General features: G+C 40.1%; 1 protein-coding gene across 9 annotated transcripts; it reads right to left on the reverse strand.

The window, feature by feature from the left end:
- Nucleotides 1–1,784: 1,784 nt before the first annotated feature.
- Nucleotides 1,785–21,530, reverse strand: cdca2 (cell division cycle associated 2). 9 transcript variants are annotated; one of them, XM_042488753.1, is made up of 15 exons: nt 21,376–21,530; nt 20,536–20,728; nt 20,199–20,335; nt 16,769–16,934; nt 16,208–16,362; nt 15,634–15,765; nt 13,006–13,135; nt 10,738–11,069; nt 10,285–10,336; nt 10,104–10,178; nt 9,539–9,666; nt 9,001–9,066; nt 8,697–8,765; nt 5,953–6,130; nt 1,788–5,735 (listed from the first exon to the last, which is right to left on the reverse strand). In XM_042488753.1, the coding sequence occupies exons 2-15, from the start codon at nt 20,726–20,728 to the stop codon at nt 4,777–4,779; spliced, it is 2,772 nt and encodes a 923-aa protein (XP_042344687.1). In that variant the 5' UTR covers nt 21,376–21,530; the 3' UTR covers nt 1,788–4,776. The 9 variants fall into 9 exon arrangements, with proteins under 9 accessions (XP_042344693.1, XP_042344687.1, XP_042344690.1 ...); XM_042488756.1 differs by having other exon boundaries at nt 5,953–6,115; nt 9,001–9,063; nt 15,634–15,768; XM_042488754.1 differs by having other exon boundaries at nt 9,001–9,063; nt 15,634–15,768.
- Between the last annotated feature and the right edge of the window lie 1,104 nt (nt 21,531–22,634).

The raw sequence follows: 22,634 nt of genomic DNA on the forward strand, positions 1-22,634 counted from the left end.
ATTTCAATTTAAAACTATTTAATGACTCTAAAGGCCCAATATTTATATAATTATAATTATTTAGATAATTACATAGATAAATGTAATTATCTATTATAATTAATAGACACACCCTGATTCATATACATTTCGGACTTTTCCTGAAAAGATGACTTTTATTGAAAAGTCTTTGCATCTTTAAGAAACCACCAAACCTTTTAGATAAATTCCAAGTTTCCTACAAAGCTGGGATATGGATCAAATCTCTCCGTATTTTTTCAGTAACGGTAAATATGTTGGGAGAGTTAACTTTCAAGCAGACTCTACTTAAACTAATGTGAAGACACACTTTTCCACCTTGCATCAGTCAAGAGAGAATCCAAGTTAGGACATGCCCAGACATTTTGGAGATTTGTACAGGTATGTCAGTGGGCAGCTCTCTGTGTCCTGTGTAACAAATCACACTTTATTCTGACACTAGCCTCCTGTTTTCAGACACAACCTTACACCATGTGTGCTCAAATCCACCGTGATTCCTACATGTACATGCATTCATCATTATTCTTGTTTTCTATAATGCACCTATTGATGCATGTGTTTGCCAGAATGTTGAATTGTATATAATTGACTGATTAATCATATTGCATGTAAATATATGCACATAATTTCCACATACAAGTCAGACTGTGGTCAAGATAATTGGACGCTTCTTTCCTCTGTGATGTTGTTTAGCCAGAACAGCAACAATGTTGTTAGCACCAGTGTCTCAGAATTTCTGTTTACCATAAATCCTGTTGCTTCTCGACACTAACAGGATGTAAGTTGTCTCCTTCTTCTCCTCCTCTGGCCTTCCTCTGCATGCGTTTACAGATAATGCAGGAACCTGGAGACAGGGACATAAATATATATAAAGCCACTATACATTCACCTGAAGATGCTTCCACACCAAGAGCAGCCTCCTTGTGAATAGCACAATGATGTGTCACTCAATCTGGCTTAATAAGAAGAATACCTTTTGGAAGAATAGGGTTCATCCCGCTGTCAGAGTTCCACAGATGTGAAAATACGCAGGATGACACTGCAGGTAAAAAGACCACCAATAAATGTACCAATGTGAAATGCAAATGTCGTACCATATTTAATAAAGCTTTAAAAGAACAATACAATATGCATTTATTCAAAGCCGAGATGATGAAGGTACGGTATCGGAGGATTGCTGCATTGGAGACCAGTGAAAATTTCCATGAAGCCAACTTTAAAAAGGCAGATTTTTATATCGCGATTGACCCTCAACCTAAAATAAACAGAATCTCTTACTGAAAAACCAACAGTTAAATATTGTACATTGCCTCCTGCTGCTCATTCAATTACTGCCAACACTAAATCTTAATTATGCCAGAAATACCTAACTACCTATTGTGTGGGAATGTAAGGAAGTGCAATGCATTCACTTTTCTTTTCTAAATAAATGAGATAATTATCTTATTATCTCGAGAATTTACAAGAGTAACTCATAAAATAAGAAGAACAAGCTGATTTTTGTCTTTTTAGGAAAAGTTTTCACTATTCTATGATGTTCTTAATTCAGAAACACAAGACTATATTTTTTTTTTCACAAAAACCTTTTCAGAATTCTAAAATACTGTCAATAAATAAAAAAGCATCTTTTTTAATAGACGCTTTGATCATAATTCATAGATTATATTCTCGTCAATTTAATTCCAAAACGAGCAGACTTTTTTTTTTTTTTTTTACATAATCCCAGAATATTTTCTTAATTCAGAAAAACAAGGCAAATATTTTTCATATGAAACCTTTTTTTCATAATTCAGTGATAATGATGTTAGTTTGAACAAGAGCAGACTTCTTATTTCCCTGAAAACTTCTCATAATACTTAATAATGTAGTTAATTTAGAACTTGTCTCATAATTCTGAGACAATGATGTTAATTCATAAAAACGAGTTGAATATATTTCTTCCCAAGTGAATACATTACACTTCTGTATAAATGTGCTTCAGGCATAAACCATGAATGTCAGATTTCTTCCCCAAAGAACTACGTAGCCTTTTCAAATCAAACACTGAACATTTGTAGTACACCTTGTTGTCTGAGTGCTGCGTGTAGAGGCAGCTGTTGGAAGCAGGTCTGAATCAGCCACAGCTGTAGCGTGCACACACTGGGACAGAAAACCAAACTGAGAGTAGCTGGAGGCTCTCTTGTTGTTGTCCTGCCTTTGTTTGTTGCCCTCCTCCTGCTGTCTTTAGCTCCATAGGAGAGCTGCGCAGGGCTTAGAGAGTGCGCCTCTGAGCATCAATAATAGAGGGCTCACAGCATCGAGCACAGAAAGGACCGAGGCGGCGGGACAACTTAATACCATTCAGCTACTAATTAACTAATTGAAAGACAAAAGTCTCTAAATCTGGAAGTACAAATAAGTGATTATGCCTCTTTGTGTCTGTACAGAAAGTGCTCATCCGTTTTAAAATGAGCCGTAAAATCAAGTGTACAGTGAGTGTGAAATCTTCTCAGCCCCATATTTGTCCATGAGATCAATGCGCTCTTATTACTGACAGCAACGAGCGCCCATAAAGACTTGATTTATTGTTCTCTTGAACTCTGTTTTTGTGTGTGGAGGAGTTGGACGAGCTGTAGGTGGTGAATCAGGCTCGTAAGGTCAATCACATGAAGCTGTAAAATGAGATGTAACCCACATTCATAAGGGCCCCGAGTGGAGGCCGACAGGGGAAAGAGGGAAAAGATATAGAGCAGGGGAGCTTCAGTGGAAAGAAATGGACTCCATTTTTGTAAGTCCTCCTCTCCAGCTGTCAGCCCGCTCCCTGTCCCATGGGGGGTTGCCACGGTGACAGGAGGCCACATGTCTTGGGGGCGTCGTTTTGGTCAAAGGACCCCATTGTTCTTGTGTTAAGCCGTCTTCACTATGCCCGTCTGCCAGGGACAGGGGCTTCGGCTTCACACCCCTGTTTTACACACACACACAGACACACACACACTCTCCCTCGCTCCCGCTCTCAGACACAGAGCACACACCCCACACCCACTTGTGTAGAGGTGGCTCACACAATAAAACAGCCTATTCACAAAAACACTCCCAGTTACAAGTTTAAAAATCAGATAGAAATAAGATAGTCATAACATGTGCGCATGATGCTATTAACCCCTGCCCCCCCCCACCAAAAAACAGTAAACATGCCAGCCTTAAGTGATTTCTGTTCAGCCAACAAAAGCCCCTTTGACATAAATGAATGTGCATCTACTACATTACTTCCCCTCCTACCAGTAACATCAGTTCCTGCAACGTCTTTCATCTCCCTGTTGTTGATCAAGTTGACGGATGAGCAACTGGCAACTGCAACTCCTTTAGTCCGCCACCAGATGGCACAGTAGCCCCACAGCGTCGAGCCAGAGCTACATTAACGGCTATAGGACTCTGTCCATCAGTCTTCCAGTGGGGATACAGAGACCTTGGCACACACTGGGAGCCAGAAACCTCTGGTGTCCTTCAGCCAAGTGACTCTGACTTGATGTAAAGGGAGCGAGTCAATTACCCCGTGATGGATAGATTACAGCCATGCATCATTCCGGGAGCCAATTTTCCTATGTGAACTGAATTTGAAACTCAATTTGTTACTGCTCTCTCTCCACTCCCTCTCTCTGACAGATGGATGGAGCCGGTAAAGAGGAGCTGATTTGAATCTGTGACTGCTGGAATCTGAGGTTAGAGGTCAATTTACTTCCAGTCATTTGGCTGTGTTCAAAATGTAGATCAGGGTGGTAATTTATGGAACGATGCATTCGGTTACGGCAAAAAGGTCGCGGTTTATGTGAAGGGAGAAAGCTGCTGTTGTTGGGCTGAACGGACCACGCAGCTAGATCGTCACATCTGTGGTGACGGTGGCTGTTTTATTATCTGGATGAATTCCTTTTAAATGAGTCTAAATCATCCGTTTAAATGAACACAATTTGATCTAATAAGGTGTCTTTACTCGCAACCGAAGCTTTTAATCAGAATCTAAGCAATGTACATTTTGTCATTCCAGGAAACTCACTGAGAACTTATTTCTAATTTGGTGCAAGACAATTTCAAGCCAGCTGGCTATTACTATTAATTATTGACAGTATATTAAAATCATCCATTAAAAGCTCAACAAGTTGGGAACCCCTCCTGGACATTTCCCTGTACATTAACAGTTTGGATCACAGGGAGAAAAAAAAAAGAGAAGAAAACACTCAAGAAACCACAAATAAACAGAACTGTTGGAGCCCATTAATTAGATTTCTGTGTGTGAGGCACATTTTCTCTCCCCATTACTATTTCATTATTATTACCCCCTCCTCCTGCCCGGCCTTGCGTGACAGATGGTGAACGCAGTATGGCCGTCTTCATCTATCCACAAAGAGCAGATATTGACTTGGAGATGCTCAATCCAATGACTTTGGAGAGTGAGTCTGGAGATGCAGTGTGATTACCAGCTGAGTGCTTGGATATTGATTGGGAGGTGGTCAGCAGAGATGATTGGGCTCACAGTGTTATTGACTGGCTTGGTTAGCGGAGGGGAAACTGGCAAATTACAAATTACTGGTCAGCTCTAATACTTCGCAGGGAACAAAGGCATCAATGTTTTTGCTAATATAAAACAATCAGCCTGTTCTTTGGGAAAATCATTCAATTTAATCTAAAAAAAAAAAAACAGGGGAGGTATGTGTGGAGCTGTGATGAGTGTATTAGTTATCCCTCTTAAATCTCAGTTCAAGCTCATTTAGTTGATTTAAACTCTCATGAAGAGCTGTCTTGTGTCTCCTCAGGGAGTGGAGGTTGGACAGGTGGAGCAGCACTGAGGCGCCGGCCCCGGGTCCTCCTGCGGGCCTCTTTACTGGAGTCGGGGGAGGTACGAGGCAGCCAGGCGAGACCTGCACTGTTGCTGCTCAGCTCTGCATTGCTCTGGTTCCTCAGGCTGCGGCGCACTGAGCGCTGCCCTCTAGTGGCGACAGGTTTAAACACATCCTCGAAATTAAAGTCTGCCTGCCAGGGGGCGAGCTCGGCTGCTCCCTCCTCCTGGCTATCGGAGCTTGACCTGATGTTGTTTTCCTGCTGGCTAGCTGCTTGTTCTCCCTGTGCCTCCTCCTTTACTTCATGGCTCGTTTGGTGCTCCTCTGCCTGGTTTCCCTGCTCCTGTAGCTCTGAGCTGATTGCAGAGCTCCTCCTTCCGCGCCTGCCTTTTTTCTGTGCTGGCTCTGCTGGCAGACTGAATGTGGAGTTGGATTCTTGGATCGGAGATGGGCAGTCTGAGGTGGGTGCATCCAGATTGTCGTGACATTCTGATTTTCCATCTGAGTCTGTGCAGCATGCATCTGCAGAAGTTTGGGCGTCATGTCCTGTGTCGACTTCTTTTTGTTGGGACACAGAGCGGTTCAGTGGTGTTTCCCCTGACTCCTCACGGTTTGTGGTGGTTTGGTCTTCACAGTGCTCCTCAGTCTGTCCTCCAGTCTGGTCCAGAGTGACCTCACTGAACTGGACATCATCAGTGACACTGACCTTCCTTTTCTTCAGTCTACCTCCTCTGACCCTCGGCCCCGACTGCCTCCTGCCTGTGACTGTGACGCCGTCTTTACTCAGGTTGGGAGATGTGACAGAAGCTCCAGAAGAATTTTCCAAGTCATTTGTCACAGTGAGGTCCCCCACTGCTTGAGTGTCGTTAGCAATCTCGGAGTTCAAGTGGGTGTCATCATTTGGGGCTGTTGGGAGAAATGAGGACAAATTATAATTTTGGATCACTGCAGCCCTCCATAAGTTCTAACTTTTCAGGGATCAAAAATAAATTTGGTGTCTGTTGACCACAGAAGGGTCCTACGTCATGAAAAAATATATATGAAGGAAATAAAAATACATGGATAACAAAGGCTTTTTTCACCCAACAGCATAGAACAGACCCATAATTATGTATTAACTTACTATAAAAATAAAGTAATGTCTTCTGTGTTGCTGGAGACTGACTGGTGAGGGACAGCGCCTCTGTGATGGGACTCAGGGCGGGGTTCTTGGAGGCGTACGCCCGAGAGCCGTACAGGGTGCGGTCCACGTCCCTGTTCCACCGCCGTGCTGCTGTAGAGGTCTTCTGTGGAAAAACAATCTGCAACGTTTGTACTGACATGTCAATGTCACTTGACATGTGATATCACTTCAGTACAGTGTTTCCCATAAATGAATTTATCTGTGGCAGCCAGCCACATTATCAACACTGGCCACCACATATTGACTTTCTTTTTATTTATCTTATTTAATTTCTGATAGCAAATCAAATAAATGCGCTACTTTGGCTCTGATGCAGCCGCCTGTTTCTACCTGCAGTCATTCTGTAGCGTCCCTAAATGCCCCGCCCACAGCAACATCTGACTCTTAACCCCGAAGGCTGCTGTGCCACAAATGGTAAAGCCGAACATGCTGTGCCCCTGTGAGTGAGTGGAGCTTTGTGTCAAATGTAAGGCAGCTGATATTACTGAAGTTGTAATGACTATCATTATCCTCTATACTGAAGTTGCAAAAACACCCACTGTTTCCCGAATGTAACATTCTGCTGTTAGTAGTAGTTACTGGATGCAACTACAGTTATATGAGTATGATAACTGCACACAGGAAAAGGGAGTCTGGACGCGGTGAGAGATGTGGCGATTTTATCATAGTTTGTAAAAATTGCAGCGCAGTGATGACACAGACATGTCAAACACTAAACTAACTCAGCCCTGCTGTCACTTTGTTTCTCACTGTGATTGGATAGAGACTTCAGTCTTCTTACACTTCACAGCTAAATCACAGAATTATACACTGACACTGAGCTTCATGATCAAAGAGAGTTTTTGTATTGCAGCAACCCTTCCCAACCCCCACCCCGCAGTGACTCACTCATTTACTTCTCTACGGGAGCTACTTAGATCTTAACTTTGCTATGTGCATTGTTATTGGGGCAAATGTGAGTCATATCCCCTCCCCCACACAGTGTCATTGTGCTCAAATTTGTTATGTATCAAAATAAGCCCACTGAGATGAGCCGTTTCATTTTTGAGAGGGTATTAAATCCTATTTGGTTGGTCCTCTGATAACTAAGGTCCTGTCTGAATGACTACTTGTGCCCTACAGAGGATTTTAAAAGTATTTAGACGCTACTTTAATCAAATCTTATCAACTCTGCAGACATTCTGCAAAGTGACACGGCACAACTGGAATAAGAACCAATTTAGACCAAAACACAGGCCTGACTGTATGTACCAAGAAACTCAAAATCATCTTAAAAGCTGTGAGAGGAGCCAGACACCAACAGTTACAGTATCATTAGATACAGCGATCCAGATTTAAATAGCAGGGAGCCAAGCTTGTTAAATGCATATCGTCAACTGCAAACTAAGTGTTTTACTGTTTTACTGGATACATTTCCATCCAGAGTGATGCATGTAGTTAGTGAGGCTCTCGCTTGCTGTTCTTGTCTAGATTATCCCATTTCTGAATTTTGTCTGATTGTGCTTAAAGTTTGGTGATATTCCTTGTTTTTCTTACTGTCAACAAATACCATCCCATAAATTTATACTTTGTCCTACTTTGAGTTCTGCTTCTTCCTTCTGCAAGTTCCTACTCATTCCTACTCCTTATCTCACAGGTAAATTGAGGATTTTTTCCCCTTTTTGTTACTCATGTTTTTAACTGCTGTTTTTGTTATAGTTCACATGTTCGAAATAAAGATATTAATCAATTAAAAAACAAGAAAAAACAACAACATGAAAACACTAAAACAGACAATGAATTTATCCCACTAACAAGTATTGTGTGTGTTTTTAAAGCATAATATAGCTTATTCCTTGGTGTCATAGAGCTCCGTTGTTGTAAAACTATAAAATTACCTCAACAAGCCACACTGTAATTCTGAGTGACATGTTCTTTTATTTCTATGAACATGGTCATTGTAGTTTGGAATAAATCCCTCTTACACCATCCTGGTAAATACTTATTAGGACACCAAATCAAGTTAAAAAAACCCCAAAAAACTAACAAATTCACTATTTACTTCTGTAAGGGTTAATGTTTGTAAAAGCCACAATACTTTGGAGATTCTTTAGTGTTTTATAAAAAGGTTTGTGTTTGTGAGTTTGTTTGCATCCTCAGTTGGTATTAATAGCTTGGGTCCGAGAGCCACAAACACATCTGGGAAGTTGAAAAGTATTGAGAGACGGACTGAATTTTTTTTCGTTTTGGTCAGAAATACTTGACAATAAAAAAATTACAGAATATGCATCCTTCATCCTTTAACACGACTATTTGGATCGTACTAAACCCATTAAAAAAAAAACCTTTGTGCCTTTTACCACTGCTTTTCGCCATTATCTGTGACAGCAGTGCAGGCTCTCCCCTAATGCAGAATTTAGCACAATTTTATGAATAAATGTAAGATTTCAATATGGAACTCACATTATTTATAATCCTGTGGTAAGCACGATAAATCTGTGGTGTGTGCCATGTGTAGAGGGAAGACTGACTCGGGCATATTAAACATACATATTAACACTTCTCTTCCCAAACTCAGGCAAAGCAAGTTGTAGTTAGATTGTGCAGCTCTCAGCCCAGTGACTGCCTCCAGGAAAGACATGTCTGCAGATCCTGTAGTGGAGAGGTGTAAAGAGAAATCAAACCAGCAGACTCAGCCAACTCACCTTCATCTTCCCAGAGGCCGACTTGGCAGCAGAGCGTGTCGACCTCTTCACAGGTTCACTTTCTGGCTGCTGGGGGAACACAGAGTTGGCATGAGGATACATTATATAGACCGTCTCTCTGCCAGACTCACACACAAAGTGGATATCCTCTGATGTGAATTAGTTCAGATCCAGTGGAATTAAACAGTAGATTAAATGGGAGCATGTTATGACCTCTAAATTATTAAAAAAAGAAGTCTCGTGTGGTAAATGGAGACTTCTACAAGTGAGATCAAGCTGAAAGCAGCGTGTGGTATTAGCAGACCTTTCTCTTACGACTGCTGGAGCGAGCTGGAGCCTCGCTGGTACATGTCTGCTCTGGTTCTGACTGCTGTGGAAGAGATTTAGAGGTTTTCAGAGTATGACATGAAATGTTTACAGTACTGGAATCTTTAGAGGACAGTAATTAGGGCTAGGCAATACAGAGAAAATCAATTATGAGGATATTTTTGACAAAATACCTCAATACTGAAATTGTAGAGTTGCCTACAGGTGCTTTCACAAAATATTGAAAAATAGTATTCACCGGCAAACAATTGTACAGCTAAAATAGTCTAGAAAATTAGTGTAAATAGCATCTGAAACCAGGAAAAGTATCTAACAGTATCTACTCTTATGTCATGATTTCGGTATAATAAATATCATTTTATTGCCAAGCCCAATTCCTGTGATATTAACAGACTATCACTGAATAAATGTAAAGCAAAGTGTTGCAAAAAATACATCCTGTGAACCCACTATGACCTATCCAAGAATGTAGATTAAAAAAAACCCAAAACAAACTTAATGCGATAATGACAGACCTTTTTCCTTCGGCTTCTCGATTGGGCTGGAGCTTCCACATCTGCTTCATGCTGCTTTTCCTTCTCTGGCATCGATGTAGGCTCATCGAGGGCATCCATCTGGGAGGTTGCGCTCGGGGTCTCAGACTCTGGGGAAAATTGACAGCATTATAGCTGAAATGACACCTGCTGAGGTTTTGTCAGCTGTAGGTATTATTGATTCTGTGAGTCAACATGGTGAATGGAAACAGACGGGGACTAAATATCTTAAACAGGACTTTGGATACAAATGAAACTGTACTGTACAATCTTTCAAACCTGCAAACGGATTTAAAACGTCCCTGAAACTGACCTTTTCTACACTAGTAGATTGGCAATTGGCCTACTTTCTTTAGCTGACTTAAAATGAGAAACCGGGCTGTTTGAGCTACACACAACAAACATGAATTTCATTTCTATTTTAAGTCTTACAGTCTGAGACTCTCGAACATGTCTGGAGACGAGGAAGGGTAGAGAACAGAGAGATGAGGACATATAGTTAAGTGTCATTGAAAGAAAAAAATGGAGAAGTATGATGGTAGTTCACCTGTCAGAATGTGAGAAAGAGACTCCTCATGGAAAGCAGTATCTAAATTCAGCGGCTGGGCCACCCACGTGCATTCTGAAAAGGCAATAAATGAAAGAGCTGTTATCATACAGACTGTGACTGCATTCAACTCAAGACAATAAGTTATAACTCTCAGAGTAAATAAACTGTAATAATCAACCTGTATCTCCCGTCACTGCAGAGTCAATCTCTTCCATTGTAGGGAAAAAAATCTAGGACCACAAAAGAAAGAAAAACAATGTTTTTCAATGCTGACTAAAATGTACAATCTAGACCAGATAGCAGACCATATTGTGGTTTGTGTAACTAATATACAGGGCCAATTATTAAACAATATAGCTCATGAATTTAGACTTTTATCCAGCTATAATTTACAAGTATACTTCCAAGAAAAAAAATGGACCCTTAGGTGAAAACAAAAACTGTAAACAGTTTAACATATTTACAGGTGTCAGTACTGATAACAAAAAACAAAACAGCCCTGACTGCTTGTGAAAATCTAGCTTATTTCAATGAAATATTTTAGTGGTGTGACATCATTTTATGACATGTACAGACAAGCAGCATCAGAGAAACACAGCCAGTCTTAAAGCATCCCTGGCACCTTCTTTACCTTTCCATCCTTCTCTTCTCTGTCCTCTTCCACAGACTGCATTCTGCGATTGCGAGGCATTGCAAGCGTAGGTGAAGCACCAAACACAGTGGGGCTGCGGAGATCTAGCTGAGCTTGTGGTGTCTGGGATTCGCTCCTCTGCGGTGTCTTTAGCACCGAGCGTGGCAGTAAGCTCCCACCTGGTGTGGGTGCCCGGGCCGGCGTGCCCCCCTTCTGTAACGGTGTGCTGGGGGGCAGGTTCTTATCAAAGAACTCAGGGGAGAGCGGACCTCCAAAGTGCACCCTCTTTTTCTTCTTCTTAACCGCAGACATCCCTGTGGAGTCATCCTCTCCTGCAAAGACAGCAGAATGCACAAATAAGCCATTTACCTTAAACTGCCTTAATTACACAGTGTATGAAGAGGCTGAAAGTAAAGCTACTGTGCTAGAAACTCTTGGTATTTTATTAATATTTGGTAAAACACTGTCAATCCTCTTGCAAAAAAAATATCACAAGAAAACAGGCTGATAACTAATTAATTTTTAGTCCAGGGTACTTGCTTGGAAGTTTAACCAACACAGATTTAAGGTTTTCAGATATTGTCATGTCAGTTAAGAAAATAAAAGAAGAAATCAAAAACAGTGATTAATCTTTTTGAAGATATTTTGTATTACATACCAGAATTCAACTCAAAGGAATAATTCAATCCCAGATGTGTATCAGTTACTTACACTGGGTTACACTGAATTTGTGAGGAAAACTTTTCTCACATGCCTCCAGTGAATGAAGAATCTAAAAATTGTTAAATGTATTCATGAAGTCAGAGGGGTCCGCGTTTAACAACAGCAAAACAAAAACATTTGATTAAATTATTGTGTGACTTTGGTGCTTTAAAGGATAGTTTGGATTCACCAGTCACACAAAAATACAAAAAAACGAAATGAACGCAGCAGCAGTAGACCAGCAGCTCAGTGTTCAGCAAGGTAAAATGACTTTTTTTGTTAATGGAGTCTGGCTTTGAAGAGAGCAAAGAAAAAATTCACTTTTAGTTCAGTTTCTGTCGAAAAGGGCTGTCTTGGAAGAACTGAGCATACAACTGAATAAATGTGACATGGATTGTACTGCATGAGTTGTATGAGTATTTGCCTGGGTCCAGACCTCAGAATCCACCCACTCCACAAGGTTTATGTTTAGTGATTTGTCTGGCACTGTTACATGAAACAGCGGTCTCTTGATTAAAATCATTTTAAAGAAAATACTAGTGAAAGCTGCAGGTGTGCTAGCGATTTAGGACCAGTGCTGTTGTCAAGCGGTGCGCTGGAACCAATGAGGAATAATAACAATGGTGAGCCCTATAGACAAGATAGACGCTGTAATCCAAGCCGTTCTTAATTGACATGTCTTTCCAGTATTGCTCAACACCGTAATGATTGTTTTTACTTTGCTCTGTTCCACTTTTAAATTTTTAAAAAAACAGGTATGTTGGCCTGGCGATGCATCAGTGTGAACTTAAATGACGTTAGATTTGAGCGGACACAAATCAAAGCCCCTTTTCTTATGGAAATTAGTAATGATGGGCGCAATGTCAGACCGAATATGGAAACAGAATGTACAAGTCTGTCTGAATATCAGGCAATAAGATTGTGTAAACAAATATTTTGATATATTTTTGCTGTTGTCAAACATGATCGACTTTCATCAAGAATTTTTATCATTTTTGGAATCTTGCAAAAAAAGTTTTGGTCACAACTTAAGAACGTAACACAAGTATTTACAAATGGCCATGTGAGGGAGTACTTCTTTAAAGTTTATTATAAAATAACGTAATTGTCGTTCCTATAAATTTGAAAAGTTGTAGCTTTTTTCCACATAGCTAAAAGTTTTCACTGGGTTAAAGTCATGTCTGTGGTATCCATATTAGGTCAACTGAATTTGCTATTCAAAAGTACAGGTCTTGTGAGGGATGGGTGCTGATCCCTTTATTTGCACAGCTATTGCACATTCATCCCATGTTGGTGTATTTGATATCAACACTGGCATTTCATGAGAACATTAACACTTCCTCATGTAGCTAAAACTCCCATGGTGTTCTCCAACACAGAAAACTTGAATGATGTTAATGAGCATGAACTTCCTCTGTGAAAACACAGTTTTGCCACTCTCTTGGTATGCAGCCTGGATGCACTGCATAAAGCTTAGTGCTGCATTATCAAGACTCAAAGACAGGGCTGAACCAAGATAAAAGGCCAGTTACTCTTGCATGACCACTGAGAGCACTGTGTGTTTACCTGTGGGTTTCGTCTCCAACAGAGAAGGGAGAGAGGGGATGTGGGAGGAGCGGGCAGGCTGGGTTGGTGAAGCGGCTGCAGAATCATCAGGTGGTGGTTGGCTGAAGCTTTGGTGTTCAAAGACACTGCCCTGTTGAGAGAGAATACATGAGTCCCGCATACTGTTGGACTGTAGTTCAAGGAGCTACACAGAAAAGGTTGTTTAGTATGAGTGAACGTTATTGTGAAAATAATCTGATGCTGAGTGTGAAATGATCTTAATTAGTTCATCTAATCAGCTCACCGCAGGTTTCATTTATAGCATTTATAGTTATGTCTTATAATATATGAAACTGATCAACTGATGGCATGTTGAAAATGTGCAAATATTGTCTTGTAAAGCTTTTTTTTTTTTTTTTTTAACAAAAACTGTCATCACTGAACTAAGTGACAAAAACTGCATTTCTTCTTGCTGCTCTGTAACAAAAACCTCCAAGTTGTTCGCCTGTGGAGAACTTTTAATATGGGGCAGAAGGAGCCGGAAATGCTCAGTCAGCATAAGCAGTAGCTCAACACAAATAAATACAGCTCCAGTACAGCTGTAGAAAAGTGGATTACAAAATTGAGACTGCTACGTTTTAGAAGAACCTAAGACCATAAAATGCAGGAGTGGAAAAACACTGATGCACAGAGAGTACTTAAAAACTGACAAAAAAAAAAACCCAAACAACTAAAGAGAGTCAGTGATAGGGCCACAAATTAAGGCCCTCCTTGCTTTTTTATACATGACCAAACAACACCAGCTTAACGCAGCTCCACAGTGTGATTTTTAAGCCCTTTTCACAGATGACCTGCAAACCTGAAAATATCTAGTACACATTACCCAGAGGAGCTGTATGTAAGACCGCAAATGTCTGACTCAGTTGAATCATTTTTGTTTTTTTGCCTGGTACAAAGTCTGTTTATTGTAAGATTGAGCTCGTGTGTGAATAGAATAGGTAATCATTCGGGGAATTAACAGCGAGGGGGTGGGTGTGCTGATGACATTCCTATCACGAGGTTCATGTGAAACTGGAAGAAAATCATCTGATGGTGAAGACCTAAACCAAACAGAGTATTTTCAGTAGGTGAGAACGCTTTAGACACAGATAATCTCCTGGTGTGCGCTACATGTGTAAAAGAGAACCTCTGGTCATGTCTGGACCTGATTCTCAGGACATTGCCCTGAGTTTATATGAGAGAGTGGCCTTAGATAGCACCCACAGCAAAAGAGGCGTGAGAGGTCTGACATGTAATCTCGTCCTCTGCACAGAGGGTAAGGAGCTCCCAGACCTCATTGTCTCTCCACATTGCGGACATTTTTGATTGCTGTTCTCCTTTGAGTTATCTGCTGACTGATGTTTAAATCTCCCAGCAATGGGTCATACACATAAAAAACTGCCAAAACATCACACCTGTTTCTTACAGCCAGCGGTCCCTTTTAAGTAGACATCAATTTGGCTCTTTTACAGGGCTGTCCCCTGAAAGTCGGAGATTTGAATAATCAGTTGGAGACCGCTCAGTTTACTGAGATGAGTAGTTGTTGTTTTGGTTGTTTGTTTGTTTTTTCCTGGTCAGTGTGCTGTGCAGCGTACTTTGATTTTATTGTGAAGAGAGTGTTCTAGGGAGAAAGAGAATGCATCGTAAGGTGAAGAAGTGGTGAATTTTAGTATTCACAGTAAGTTAACATGATACAGTCTCTGGCTTTTGTTTCATATCTAGTCTGGGCAAAAAAAAAAAGTTGTTGCGTCTTTGCGATTGGTTGCTAGCGCCGTTAGCTTGTTTACAATATCACGTGACTGCTGCTGTCAGCAAATGTCCTGCTGAGCCCCATTCAAACTTTAAAACTTTAGAATTGGAAAAAAAAGAAAAGTAAAGAAAAAAAGAATAGTGGAGTATTAGTATTGAACTGCTGTATCTGAGAGTGCTGGCATAATTCAGAGTCAGGTGCAGCCCTACTCCTGCAGCTTAGAGACCAGACAACTCTGGTTCCCCATTTGGCAATTATTCCTTTCATACAGAACACTGAGGCAGAATAACGGCATTACATTCCTGCTTGAGGAAGCATGGTAAAAAGAGTGATAGTAACATTTCTAAAAGTGGTGCTTTCTCTCCTGTTGCCCGCATGACCAGACATGTTGACAACTTAAGGGTAAGACAGCACTTTGCTGAGGGAGGAAATCTGCCTTGTTATCACCTGCTGTGTGGCTGCAGCTGAGAAGCACATGATTACTGCTTGTTGCAACGGAAGTGTGCTATACTGAGCCTGTGGGCAGAGGCCATTACATGTTTCATTCAGAAAATGTTGGTTAGTGAGCGATATCACTTCATGTCACTTCTCGTTCGTGGTTTTAAAATAATCTGCTTGAATTCCTCCTGATTCGTGTTGTGCTGTCCATTACACAACAACTCGTCACTGGATTTAGCTGTGTTTTTGATGTTTCTTTCATGTGAATTATAGTGTCATTCTGTTACTCAACTGGCATTCTCACAGGTAGGAAGGCATTTGCGTCACAGCAGAATCACAGAAGTCAACATTATTTCACTGTGATTCATTTCGAACAACACTCCTAGTGAGGATGTGTGTTGCAGTTTGGATTAAGACCTAACCTGTTGGGTCCTGGCAGGGGAACAGGCTTGGAGCTCAAAGTCAGTATGAAGGGTTGGGGATATAAGCACAGCTTGGGCCTCTCCCACAGTCTCACTGGATGGCAGTGGTCCTTGTGTCACAGGTTCTTCCTCCTCCTGTGGATATGATTAAAAGAAATCCCACGGTTTTATTCTGCTGCAGAGCACTACAACAGCAAGTACACTACTACTACTGCGGTTACAAGAAACACACATTCACCAAACTGCTGTTTTAGTGCTTAAAATCATACAAAAACATGATATTGCACTTTAAGGGATACCCATAGAGGCTCAGAGTTTTTAAAAAAAGACAAAAGATGCTACAATAAATAAATAAATAAACCTCAATATCCAGCACTTAAAAACAAAACTGTTTTGCTTGAGAGTTCTTGCTTTTCTCTTTTTGGATGCTTGAATTTAAAAAGTCCTGTGTAGCACTGAGCTCTACCATTCACAGAGGTAAAAATAATCTGTGGAATTCAAGTACAGAGGGGAAAAACCTTTTAGTTAAATTATTTAAAGCAGTCAAGTAAGTATGTGGTAAGAGTGAGTGTACCTGCTGCTCCTTTAAATTTAAGTGGGGGATAGGAGCGCCGGCCTCTCTAATCTCAACCTCACAGCCTTCTCGGAGGCCCAGGCGCCTCCTCTTGCTGGGCACAGGCGTCACTACTGGTGGGTGGTTCTCCTTCCCTTCGTAACTGCTGTTCCCATCTGAGAGAGGAAAAAAAAAAAAAACATCCACTGAAAAGACATGTTATATAATAATACAAAAACAAATGGGACTTTGGGACACCTCAGTTAAAAAAAAAAAAAAAAATCACATATCAGATAAACACATAATAAAATACAGCTTAAAAAACATGAAAAAACCTGATCAAAGGAAAGGAGATAAAGTCCCACTTCAGCAACAAACAGCTCAGTTTGGCCCATTTAAGAAGCTGACCAAACTCATGAGAAATGACTGCTGCGAGATGTTGTCAGAGTCTGGCTTATACTGTGCTATGCATTAATCCACTGCTTTTGAACAGTCCCTTCAGACATCATAAAGAAATCCTACTGGCGTAGATCCTCATTGAGAAATGAAACTATTAATCCCGTGGCAATGAGGCAGCCTCACCAGACAGATAATCTCTTGTCTTGATGCATCCTCCAGTGTTGCTGTCCTGCCTTGGCATCAGATCACAGACCTCACTCTCCTCCACATCCATCAGGCTCTGGAAGGAGGCCATCTTCTGCCTCAGCGTGGAGGCGACCCGGGGAAGGAAGGGGCTACTTCTGACAAGCTGCGAGTTGAGACAGCAAAAACAAACATATCTGCTCAGTGATGCAGCTTGACAGGTCATAGACTTCCCGAAATTACAGAAGTGGTATTACTGAGAGGCAGCACATCTATCACATACTCCTTCCAGGAAGATTGCTTTTTACAAGTTTACGAAGCTCTGCATCATCAAACAGGCAAGTCACATTAGCTCTCATGCTTGAGAATATTCTGTCACACAAAAGTAAAAGAATACTTTCCTTCAAGTCATGTCTGACCCAAAACCGAATCCTTTAATATCAGACCCACCTGCACACTTGAGCTTTGGTAGTTTTCTCGTCGGAAAAATGCACCAAAAACCCTTAGAAACTTCTTAAACCACCTATGCAGCATAATGAACGTCTCCTCTCTCCATTACATGCTCACGGTGTTCCAAACATGCAGTTTGACAACATGTGACTAAATATACAGCTTTCATATGAATCCTTAGCACATACCATATGTGCTTGTGAGAAGACTCGTGCCATTGGCTTAAGCTTTTTAGTTCCCACCCCCTCTTCTTCACTGATCAGAATCATGTTATCTGAAGCAATGTGTGAGCAATGATAGAAACCTAATGGAAGCTGTGTATTTAAAGGCTTAATCCTGAATAGTTTTTTCATAAAGATTTCAGATAAAATCACATGCGTAGTAGAAAGGCATGGTTAGTTTCTTGACTGAAAATACATACTGATGTTAACAAACGTTTGAAAGCATCAGAATACATAAATTAGAAGAATAAGTTAGAGGCTGTCAATTGTTAGCTCAACTAAAAGACTTTTTAACCATCTGAAGCATATTTGGGTTTGGAACATACTGGGAATAAGGATGGCTGGCAGAGAAGTGTATAGTGGTGCAGAAGTGATTTGAAAAGTGTCATTAGATGTTGTTGTGCTTTTATGCCGTGGAGACTTGTTACTATTAAGAATAAACTGAGACCGACATGTTTGTTGTTAAAAGGAAAACCGACGACTTTTAATATCACCTCTCAAGCCTACAGGGCTTTGATAATGAAATACTGGGTGAGGTATCACTTTAATGACTTCTCTGTGGGCTATTAGTTTATGAAGTAGCTGTAAAAAGTATTCAACATGGCAGAAGAAACAAGAGTTTACGCAGTATTACACTTTCAAATGGTTTGACCTTTCTCGCCACATTGATCTTGTCAAGGCTTGTTATGTGGATCCAATATATTTGGTCTAGTATTTTAAGTACAGAGAAGCCAGGGAGCGCCCAGCTCTCTTCAGAGTAGTACATTATCTGTTGATTGAGTAATACTGACTATTTAGTCAAATTCACAGTAATATCCCTCATATGAGATTTTTAAAAAAAAATAATGGGGAAGATATCCTCAACAAGAATGCTCTTTAAAATCGATCTGACTTTGGCAAGTGACCAAAAATGTGCAACTGGATTGTCTTTTCTTTCTGATGTTTCAACATATTTAGTTTTATATAAGAGAAAATCAATGGAATGCTTTGTGTTGTTTGATATTGCTGAGTGGGTGTATAGCTTATTGTTAAGTTTCAATTATTTCTTGACATTCATACACAAAATGACTGAGGCTGTGAAAGATTATGTGTGAATTTAAGTTATCTTATAATACAATACTTTACATAACATAACTGATCTACACAGGACAGAATGTGCGTTTTAATGCAGTGTTTCTGCTGGCGCCACAGTATTCATAAAATTGCTTTATTATATTGCTGTAGCATTTCCCAGAAGTCATTCTGTTATTTAAACGTTGGCACTTCACAGCAGGTGCTCCATCAGTTTCTGTTCTACTCTGTTCATTTGCTGCATTAAGCTGACGTTGATGCATAAAGCTGCTGTCAATATTAACACTTCCTGAGAGTGCCATGTAGGCTGATCATGGCTAAATAAAGCAGCTCAGTGCTGTTTGTACGGTCTCTATCTGGACACAATACCAATAATCCTATACAAGCAACTGTGTGTGACATGTATTAGACAAGTCGGACATGATAGCCTGCCTGCCATCAGGTCAGGATATGGTAATAATTCTGCTAAACTAATGTGACGTTCCGCAACATCTATTTACAGGAGCCTCTGTTTACACTAACCACATTACTCTGTTTTGATTTGTTTTGCAGTTCTTCTCAGTTGCTTTGGTGTATTTCGCAGATCAGAATTAAATTTTGAAAACTACTTATTCAACCTCCACATCGTCTAGTCACTTGTGCACACCATAAAGGCTTTTTATCTTTCTTTAGAACAAAATTGCAAATGCTTTGGAACATTCACACAAATACACTGTCAACGTCTTATGTCATGTTGATCAGAATGTATTATACTAATTTTATGTTAAAGAAAGACTGACTGAAAGACTGTACTGTAAAAAAAAGAAAGACTGTACCATAATACCCAAGACAGTGCTGCATGCACAGTTCTGCCTAATGAGTATTTTGAATGTTTATATTTCTTATTTTGTATCGTTTCTTTTGGCTGTGCAGTACTGTAAAACAGTCTTGTCCTTTTTCTGTATCAAAATGGCAATGGTCTGTCAACAAATTACAGCACAAACAGTAAAGATGTAAATGTAAATCTAGTCAAATCTCTTGAAATTAATCTCTCACATACAGTAATGTGTAATGTTGCACTGTTTTTGAAATTGATATATGCCATATATGCCTAGTTCAGTCATCAACACCTTAGCCATAATTACACATTAAAAATACATAGTAAATGGTTATATTTATGAATAAGCATTTTAACTATTGTGTTTGTAAACACTGACACAAAGAGTGCATACTTCACTGTTAATATTCAAGTCATAATTAATAAGTTAAATAGGCTATAAAAATCAAAATACCACACTATGTGAGGCTGCCTCTGCAATATTAATGCGTGAGAATTCGGTGTCAGATCCAGTGGAGTAGTTTGACCTCAACTCATCTGTAATCATCTTTTGAAGCTGAAGTGAACTGGAGAGAGCAAGCTCTGTATCAGAAAGCAGAAACAGTACTGTACTTTGTACTGCAGATATGCAGCACTGCTTTGAATGTACAACTATATGTAGTTGTGGCAGTGACATTCCTTGTATGCCAGATAAAGAAAAATAGCACAGAAAGTATGTAATACAGTCAGTATCATAAATATATGTCACTTTCAATATTGATCACAGAGAGCCAACCAAAAGTCAGACTGCAATGTGAACAGTGCCCTGCACTCCTACATGATGTCACAGGGGTGCAAGATTTGCTAAACTGTATCCTGAGAAGCATCTCACCTCTGGAGTTTTGGGGGTTTGTGGAGTTTTCATTCTCTGTTGTGCCATGAAGCGAATGAGGGAGTTTGTTTCTGGGGAGCCCCGGACACCAATGTTGGACCTCCGCCTTGCCTTTATTTGTGCCAGGCGAGACTTATCTAGAACAAAAGGAAGAAGAATGCCACTTCAGTAGCATCAATAATATACAGAAAATAAAAACTAACCCCTGATGTGTTTTGTCTTTGATTTATTTTATGCATGCACTGGAGCTCGAGGGCATCTGTTACTGATTTGGGAACATACTGTATATAAGACTGAGGTAAGATTTAGCATGCATGCTGCAGTTCTGTCGTCTCACCTTTACGGTTTGATGATGATGCTGGAGCAAAACTCTGGACAGAGATGCCGAACTGACAAGGTGTGAGCTCAGAGAAATTCAGGGGGGCTGAGAAGTCATTTAAAACAGGAGTGGAGTCCACTACTGATGGGGACAAGATTCCCCTCTCCTGGTCTCCCTCAGTGCTATCAGTGGTCATCTCCACGGTAGCCATCTGCATAGACAATTTGATTACATCCGATATAATTCAAGAGCAGCAGAGCCACGAGAAAACGAGTGCCAACAATAGTTACGATTGAGAAACTTCAAATGGATGGCAACATGGTACTTGTAACGTTTTTCTTTTCGAACAAAATGTTTATTGAAAGTTATAAAATACATTTCCTGGTGCTTGTAACGTTAAGTCACCTGTAATTTATTTACTTAATATTTTGTTCCAATTCATTTTTGCAACCATGTCAGGTGACAATAATACGAGTTCAACATGATGAAAACGACCTCCCTAAAGTCCAAAAAAATGGAAAAAGTAACGCGCAACTGCCATTAGCAGGATGCTAATATGGTTAGCTGAACACCCCCGGTAACACGTTAACACCAAGTTAGCGTTGACGTTAATGTTGAGACAACACTTCCCGCATGAGCTTCATAATACATGTGCTTATGAAGTGAATCATGCACTGAATGGAGAGCAGACTGCTGCCAGGGGACGTTATGTTGTAACTGCTGACACGGAAAACTATCTCTGACTTTAACGCTAAATGTTGTTTATACCTCGTTTGTCACGAGCTTCTCTTCACACGGGACGTTAGCTCACAGTAGCAACGGTAGTGTTACTGACGTGACAGAGAGTATAACACTTACCTTGTCAATTTATGGTAAACAAAAGGGGTTGCCTTCAATTAAAATATATATTAAAATACATGTATAGGCTATTGTGGCGTAAAAAAGGCCACTAAAATCTCAAAACATGTTACTACAGAATACAAACGATAAAAAGCGAGCAGAGGGCGATTCAAATCTCGCTCCACGCCAGAGACTGCGGCTGCGTGTGTATCCCTCCGCGAAAGAGTCGGCAACGCATGTAAACAAACAGTTGGAAAACTTTTAAACACGGTTTATATTTCGTGGTCCTGTTGATTTCTTTCAATTGTACATGATAATGGCGCATACTGATAAAATATGTTAATAATAATAACTGAGAAACTGTATCGTTTGGGAGAACTAACTTCCGTGTTTTTAAGGGCTTGACAATGGTCGGGACTCGTTTAATATGAATTGGCCAATAGAAATGCCAGACTAGATACCACGTGACCTCCAAAAGTTAGAGCGTGATAGATAGATGACAACACGACTTATAATATAATAAATGTAATATAATATAATATAATATAATATAATATAATAAAATATAATGCATTATAATGTAATATAATAAATATATTGTATCATATTATATCATAGAAAGGAGTGTGACTTGATATATAGGCTTCTGAAACAAGCAAACAAACAAACTAAAACAAACAACACCTCTTGCACATCATTATAATGTACAGGCTTGACTGATTTGTTTATGCACTAGTGATAAAAATAAGTTCCCCATTAATTTAAATAAAAACCAAGCAAACACTGATTCACAGCGCAAATGCATGTTAGGAAAAAGCAAGCAGCATCAATCATTTTGATGTTTAAGGGTTGATATAAAAAACATTTTTTTTTGCCAGTGATCCAGCTGGACTGGAACTCGCTCCCTTGACTGTAGGGCCCATCTGCTGTTGGCTGTCTTGAAACCAAACAGCTGGAGCTCGACTGCATCCTTTTCTCAGTCTGTTGCTTCATCGCTGACCTGATGCTCAAAGTTAAAACTCCCACAATCTGTCAGCCAGACAGGTAGCTCTCTGTATTTTCTTTTTGGAGATTATATAGCAAAGTGAGGCATACTGTATTGTTGTTTTTCCCTTTTTACACACATGAAAGGGAGGGGTTTGGGGCAACCAGAGCAGGGAGGCATAGTACTTCGTGTTAAATAAAAAAATGTGAAAAAGCCTCCAAAATGAATGGCACAAAAAAATGTTTTTAACCATAAATTGCGATATTTTAGTGTGGTTTACAACAGTTTGACA

Source organism: Plectropomus leopardus, chromosome 6, assembly GCF_008729295.1.
Source record: "Plectropomus leopardus isolate mb chromosome 6, YSFRI_Pleo_2.0, whole genome shotgun sequence".
Lineage (NCBI taxonomy): Eukaryota > Metazoa > Chordata > Actinopteri > Perciformes > Serranidae > Plectropomus > Plectropomus leopardus.